General features: G+C 42.9%; 1 protein-coding gene across 4 annotated transcripts in view; it reads right to left on the reverse strand.

The window, feature by feature from the left end:
* The window catches only part of LOC101860890 (protein F37C4.5), a 35,545-nt gene that overhangs the window by 4,080 nt on the left and 23,555 nt on the right, over nucleotides 1-7,910 (reverse strand). For 3 of the 4 annotated variants that reach the window (XM_013081824.2, XM_013081825.2, XM_013081823.2), the window contains exons 10-12: nucleotides 4,543-4,620; nucleotides 2,746-2,907; nucleotides 39-272 (exon numbers count right to left, since the gene is read on the reverse strand). In XM_013081824.2, coding sequence (XP_012937278.1) covers nucleotides 39-272; nucleotides 2,746-2,907; nucleotides 4,543-4,620 — 474 coding nt within the window. Of the gene's footprint in view, nucleotides 1-38; nucleotides 273-2,745; nucleotides 2,908-4,542; nucleotides 4,621-6,772; nucleotides 6,912-7,910 lie in introns of all 4 variants that reach the window. The other variant, XM_005097158.3, reaches the window with a different exon arrangement.

The following is a 7,910-nucleotide window of genomic DNA, read 5'->3' on the forward strand; positions in this document are numbered from 1 at the left end:
TCCCTCCACCCCCATCCGTGCAACCCCCCAGCACATACCTTGACCTTCTCATCCAGACTACGCGGCAGGTTGTCCTTGACAGCGACGGTGACGGGGTAGTTGTGCACATTCTTCACCTCAATGGCCTGCTCGTGCGAGACGACCTTCACCCTGCTGATGATGCCAGAGGACGAGTTGACCTTGACCAGGGGCTTGTAGGTCACCCGCACGCCCGGGTCAACGCCGAGCGAACACTCAAACTCTTCCTTAGGCGCCACAGCTTGGAGCTCAGCCTGTGCATGTAAAGTCAAAGTACCATACAGTATACAGTCAAACTGCCCCAATGGTCTGTCCCCGTCGCTTTATGCAAGAAAAATTCTGAAATTACGCAAACTGAGCCCAAAAATGTGAAATTATGCGATTCTGTTAATCTCAACAAAGAATCATAAATGAAAATAATTAGAAATTATGCAAAATATGATCAAATGTTGCTTAATTATGCGGGGTGCATAAAATCACGGGGACAGAATGGTCACTTGTACAAGACACTTACTGGTACAAATGGCCACTTTCCATCCCCCCCCCCATTTCCAACAGTTTGCCCATACATAAAGTTTTATTTTTCTGAAATTACATTCATTACTCGTTTTAACTTTTATTTTTTTCAGGATTTTGGGAATTTGTTTGGTATTTTTAAAATGTGTTTTTTAAATTAAAGGCTTGTATTCACGGGAGGTGGGTTCCTTCCCCTTGCTTAGGATCCAACAATGGACTTCCCGTCCAGGCCCTTAGGGTGTAATGTGTTAACCTGAATTATGGATGTGTCGAAGACATTTGTCAATCCCCGATGTATTTGAATTATTCGTGCCAGACTATAGTGATTTTGAAACTAATTCCATAAGAATGCCAACAGTCTTGAGCTAAAGTATACATTCTTTAGATCAGCAAAAAGTGATGCACCCAATGAGAGAGCATACAACCAAAGATCAGACGGATACAGAGGAAGAGAACCAGTGTCTCTGGTGTAGCGGTTAAGAGCTTTGCTGTCGCATGCAGGAGATCTAGTGTTGATTCCAAAGAGGGGAGAAAATTGTTATCTAGTATCTCTGTCTTTCTGCTGTAAAGTTGTATCTCTCTCAGTCCAGGTTGGCCTCAACAGACAGGAAGGGGGTGTAAAATCACCTACATTTAATTAATTTTTAAAAACACGAAGAAGCAGGGCAGGAAAGGCAGAATAATAACAATAATAAATCTCAGAAGACCAAAATCTCAGAAGAGATGTTTTCAACAGCTGGAGCTTTTTAGTAGAGGTTTTTCGGCGCTCGCAACTGCATAAGGTCATCTGAGCGCCAGAAGAATAGAGGTGTTACATGAGAGTAACAAACATAAAAAAGAAGAAGGGGAGATAAGGACAATAGATGTTTGAAAGGAAAGAAGAAGCAAACCACACCAGAGCACCTGCCAACCACCCACCCAGCTGGAGCAGAAGGAGAAACACTAAACAAAACCGACATATACTTTCTTTTTAATTCTGCACCCAATGACTACTGCGTAATGCACACAAAGTCTGGGTAAACGCCTTTTGACCTGCCCCCCCCCCCCCCCCCGCCCATTGATCAAGACTTTCTAGTACTTGACCTGCACTTTCTTCAATCAACCCTTTTTACTTCTTGGATTGATAAGAATTCACTCTTTTCATCGTATTGGAAGAGGCCCAAAGCCCACCACATTTTTCAATATCCTTTCAAAGTTTCATTTTAGTTTCAACTTTCTTATATTCAGTATTCGAATATAAAAAGTATCTTTGGCCATTAATGATAATGTTGGTCACTCTCGTCCCACTAGAACTAGTGGTACCATAGACGGCAGTTTGTTTGTTTACATCAGTTACATTAAAAATCCGGAGTTGCTTGTCCCTGATTTCTGGCTCTGTGGGTGAATTTTTTTTTAACCTTACAAAGTGAACTGGGGCAGTGCAGTGAAGTTTTATTTTCTTCTACAAAATTTGAATCATTTTCAACAAAAATTTCATTTATAGAGAGTTAAATGATATATCTATCAGTATATCTTACCCCGGGCGCATTTGCCATTGTTGATCAAAAAAACATTTGGAAGATAAAATAGTTATTTTACCATAACTTTTTACAGAAGCGCCGTACAAACTCCGAGTGGGTTGTAAACTCTTCAGCGTCCAATTCTACTACAGAATTACATGATTTCTGCTGCCAATTACAACGATTAGCGATGGAAAATTCCGCTCAAATAAATCGTCCAAAACGCGCTACGCTCTAAATATATCAAAATTTGCATGCCACGCGTTGTGGCAGAACGCGCGACGACCCTTGCAGTTTCAACTCAAAATTCTATAATGTTACACATTTTTCTCCCCATTGAAACTAGGACGGAAACAAACAGCATACATAGACCTCTCATTTCAAGTTGATTTTATGACGCTGGGCCAAGAACTAATAAAGTTATGAGCTGAGAAAGAGGAAAAACCGGGATTTTCGCAGAAATCTCCCCTCGGCAGGCGAGCATGAAACCCCCTACAGTCAGGACCAATATGGGCTGAGAGGGGTACAATATCCCAGCAGAGAGAGAGACATACTCGATTTTAAAAGTTCCTCCCCACTCAGGAATTGAACTTGGGTCTCCTCCTATGTACACCAGCGATGCACCTAACTACTTCACCACAGACTCCAGTACCCCAGCAAACTGTGTCAATGGAGGTGTAAAAACATTTACATTAAAAAAACAACAACAAACCTTGGCAACAAAGCTGTTGTCCAGGAAGATATTAGACTTTCCCGGCAAAAGGGTGAACTTGGAGGTGTTGACGACCTTGGCCTGAAGGAAAGCGTGCGGCACGACCTTGGGAATACTCACATAGGTCATGGTCGGCTTCAGCTCCATTATGCCTACTGTCACCTATACACAGAGAACAAAGACAGCTGGTTTAGAGAGAGAGATGGTTTCATTCATAGCTGACAGTACGCTATTTCAATTGGCTAACAGCATTACTCGGTTGTTTAGTCATTTTTAAAATCTACCAAACCTCAGCAATTTCATGTGGATGTCGGCGAGTGCTCAAGTGTGGTTTGCTCCTTCTTTTCTATCAAACATCCATCATCTTAATCTCTCCTCCTTCTTTTTTGCATTTGTTACTCCCTTGCAACACCTCTTAACTTTGGCACTTGCAACACAATTAGGTCATGTATAAGTGCCAAATAGAGGTGTTACAAGGGAGTAACAAACACAAAAAAGAAGGAGGAGAGATAAGGACGATAGATGTTTCAAAGCAAACCACATCAGAGCATCCGCCAACCACCCACGACAATCAACACGAATAAATTTAAAGCAAATAATCATACTCAACAATAATCATGCCTTCAAACAGCAAAGCAAAGAGTCGAATGTCTTACTATTCACAAAACAGCCATAGATTAGATCTACTACTTTTTGCTGGATCGAGCCTTTGGTCAACAGCTCTGGAAAAAATAAAAACAAAACAAAAGACATATACAGCAAGTGTGGAGAAAAGCTGCCACATTCCCACACAAAAACCTTGGCATAAGAGTGGCTGGAGAGTAGTACGCTGCTCAGGGAAAAGCTGACAATTTATCATCCCCCCCCCCCCCTCAAGAGATTCTTTCTGGCTGTTTTGTAGACAAAATTTTATCCAAGTTATCTTCATCAAGAAAGTTTTGCATTGCTGTATAACAACTCTGGCTCCATAATTAGTGAACCAAAATGTGCTGAAGAAGTAAAAGCGGCAGGCACAACATGAAGAGAAGACACTAGCGAGCACACAGCCATGGTGTGTAGGAGACAGAGAGAACACACCAGCACACAGCCATGGAGTGTAGGAGACAGAGAGAACACACCAGCACACAGCCATGGAGTGTAGGAGACAGAGAGAACACACCAGCACACAGCCATGGAGTGTAGGAGACAGAGAGAACACACCAGCACATAGCCATGGTGTGTAGACATGAGCACCCAGCCATGGTGTGTAGGAGACAGAGAGAAGACACTAGCGAGCACACAGCCATGGTGTGTAGACATGAGCACACAGCCATGGTGTGTAGGAGACAGAGAGAAGACACTAGCGAGCACACAGCCATGGTGTGTAGACATGAGCACACAGCCATGGTGTGTAGGAGACAGAGAGAACACACTAGCGAGCCATGGTGTGTAGACATGAGCACACAGACGTGGTGTGTAGTAGACAGCATACAGCTATGGTGTGTTGGAGACAGAGAGAAAACACCAGCATATATAGCCATGGGGTGTATGACACAGAACACAGCCATAGTATGTACGAAACAGCACACAGTCATGGCATGTAAACACGAGCACGCACACAGCCATGGTGTGTAGAAACCAGCACACAGCCATATTGTGTAGAGACAACATACAGCCATAGTGTGTAGGAGAAAGCACATAGCCATGGCGTGTAGACATGAGCGCGCGCACAGCCATGGTGTGTAGACATGAATAGGCACACAGCCATGGCGTGTAGACACGAACACGCACACAGCCATGGTGTGTAGGAGAACGTACCTTATGACTTGTGTTGTCAGAGGGGATGCTGGACTGCCGCACAATCTCATAGCTGGCACTCACGGTAGTCTCCTGAATCTGCCACATAGAACAAACAGCATTCACATAAAAAAGGGTGGGGGGAGGGGGAAAGGGATGGGGCATCAATCTAGATACAAGTTCGGCCGGGGCTGAGGTAGGGAAAACATACCACTGTAGGAGTATGACAGTCTTTCTAGTTTAGTTTTAGTAAGGGTTTTACAGCATTTACAACACAGGCATCAAGATATATATAAGTGGGGTCAGGGAGGGAGGGAGGTAGGGACAACATTCTGTATGAGTACGACAGTCTGTCTAATTTAGTTTTATTAATAAGAGTTTCACACCATTCGCAACACAAATGAGTATACAAGCAAGTGCTAAATGTTAGTTTGTTTCACTTGTTTGAGTGAGTGCAGAGAAGAACATCGACACAATGATGGTCACTTAGTGCTCGGGAAAAGTTAGACAGACAGACAGACAGAAATAACAGAGGGAAAGTAAAGAAGTAAGAACTACCTGGGACACTCTCCAACCACCCACGCTGAAGATTAGAGGTGAACATAGAAAGTAACATAAAAAGGGGGAAAAAGATGTTTGAGAGGGAAGATAAGGATTATAGATGTTGGAAAGGAAAAAAGGAGCAAACTACACCAGAGCATCCACCAACGACCCACATTCCCTTACGAAAATATGTCAAAGTCCACCCACCAACAACCCACATTCCCTTACGAACATATGCCAAAATCCACCCACCAACGACCCACATTCCCTTACGAACATACGTCAAAGTCCACCCAACAACGACCCACATTCCCTTACAAACATATGTCAAAGTCCACCCACCAACGACCCACATTCCCTTACGAACATATGCCAAAGTCCACCCACTAACGACCCACATTCCCTTACGAACACATGCCAAAGTCCACCCCCCAACTGGACAGCCCAACCATGCATGATGCAGATGTGTCACAGCACGCTGAAATGTGACACTCATCGATTTTCGGGCATGTAGAATTTTTTATACTTTACTTTTACTTTTTCATCCTCTATTGCCGTTAAACGTCAAGGGGAGATGCAGTTTTCTATGGTAGACCAGCAATGCAGAATTATTGATATTATATATCATCTTTAAACTTGTTCATTTTTTTTTTCTTTTAATGAAAAAAATACCTGTCTACCTCGAACAGAAGTTGAGATATTTGCATTTCAAGGAGGTAGGAGTCACAAGTGGCAGAGGTAAAATTAGCTAGATTTCTTTGATATCATTATTTTGACGAGTGCCTGATTTCACAACGATGACTCACAATTTCATTTGATAAAAGTTTTACCGAATTCTCAACTGCGTAAGGGAGATCAACATATAAGAGGGGCCAGGGAAGGAGGAAGGGACAACGTACTGTATGACAGTCTTTCTAATTTAGTTTCAGTAAGAGTTTGCAACACAAATGGGTCATACAAGTTGTCACCTCAGAACTATTTAGTCCAAAGTGCTTTATTTAAGTACACTTAATTAAGACAAAGTAGTTCTGAGGCGACGAAGCGCTGAAGATTAGTTTTTCTCGTTTGTTTGGGTGCAGAGAAGAACATCGACACAATTATAGTCATTTAGTGCTGGGGAAAAGTAAGACAGACAGATCGAAATAACTGAGGGAAAGTAAAGAAGAAAGGACCTACCACCCACCTTCCCTAACCAACACATGCCAAATTCCATCCCTAACTGGGCAGGCTGATCATTCAATTCATGATGCGGATGTGTCACGGCATGGTGAAATCAGGCGTGTATCAATTCTTGGACATATAGCTATTGATATCATCTTTTTTATGCTTGTTCGTTAGCCTTGCTTTTGACCAAAATAAAAAATACCAATCTATCTTGAACAGAAGTAGAGGTATTTGCAATTATTAAAGGAAGTAAGGTTGAATAGAGTCAGAAAGAAAATTAGTAAGAAAATGGATGCCAAAGTATGGAGACTTCCAAAGCTTGAGAGTCCTTGGAAACGGCAAATTTACATTTTTTGTGCCTTTGATCCGCATCTTTCAGTAAAACCCACACAGAAATGTGCTTTTAAATGGACATAAAGGGCGTTTGAGTAAAAAAAATTTGATAAAAACTGCCCAGTGGCTGGAAAATTGTACTCTTCTTCAATTTTATCATTTTGATTAGTGCCTGATTTCACCACGATGCCACACATGTGAAAAACCAGACCTCCACCGGTGCCTCAGCCATTGCTGCCATGGACTCATCAAATAAAATTTCTCCATCCGCAGACATAGACTGACACATGGCGAACTCCACTTTACGGCTCGAGGGTCTAGGAATGAAGACATCAGGGTTTCTCCGAAACCTGAGTGGGAAAATAATCACCAGGGACATTACAGACAGCACAGGCTGTGCCACTGGGACATTACAGGCAGTGCCACTGGAACATTACCGGCAGTGACACTGGGACATTTCAGACATTACAGGCAGTGCCACTGGGACATTTCAGACATTACAGGCAGTGCCACTGGGACATTATAGACATTATAGGCAGTGCCACTGGGACATTATAGACATCACAGGCAGTGCCACTGGGACATTATAGACATTATAGGCAGTGCCACTGAGAAATTACAGCAAGTGCCACTGGGACATTTCAGACATTACAGGCAGTGAGACTGGGACATTATAGAGATTATAGGCAGTGCCACTGAGAAATTACAGGAAGTGCCACTGGGACATTTCAGACAATACAGGCAGTGCCACTGGGGTATTATATATACATTACAGGCAGTGCCACTGGGACATTATATATAAATTACAGGCAGTGCCACTGAGACTTTATATATACATTACAGGCAGTGCCACTGGGACATTATAGACATTACAGGCAGTGACACTGTTACATTATATATACATTACAGGCAGTGCCACTGGGACATTATATATACATTACAGGCAGTGCCACTGGGACATTATAGACATTACAGTGGGACATTATATATATACAGTTAAACCTGCCCTGACAGCCACCTCTATAAGACGGCCACCTCTATAAGACGGCCACTTTCCATCCCTCCCTGCGTTTTTTCTATTTAACTGTGTAAAACAGGCACCTATCCAACACCGCCGCGGCCACAATATTTTAACACACAACCCCTATCACACTAAGTAATAACACCTGTCTTAGACGGCCACCTTAGTGACTCCATTACGTTTTGTCATAAATCGTGCATTGGCCCCTGGCATTGTGGGCAACCCGTCATAATTCAATCACCTGTCGTTGTTGTTAGGTAGTCCCTCCAACCGATCATGTTGCGTAGGCCCCTCCCACTGTTGACCAATAGCTACCAATTTTCAGCTG

This window comes from Aplysia californica, unplaced genomic scaffold, assembly GCF_000002075.1.
Source record: "Aplysia californica isolate F4 #8 unplaced genomic scaffold, AplCal3.0 scaffold00147, whole genome shotgun sequence".
Classification (NCBI taxonomy): Eukaryota; Metazoa; Mollusca; class Gastropoda; order Aplysiida; family Aplysiidae; genus Aplysia; species Aplysia californica.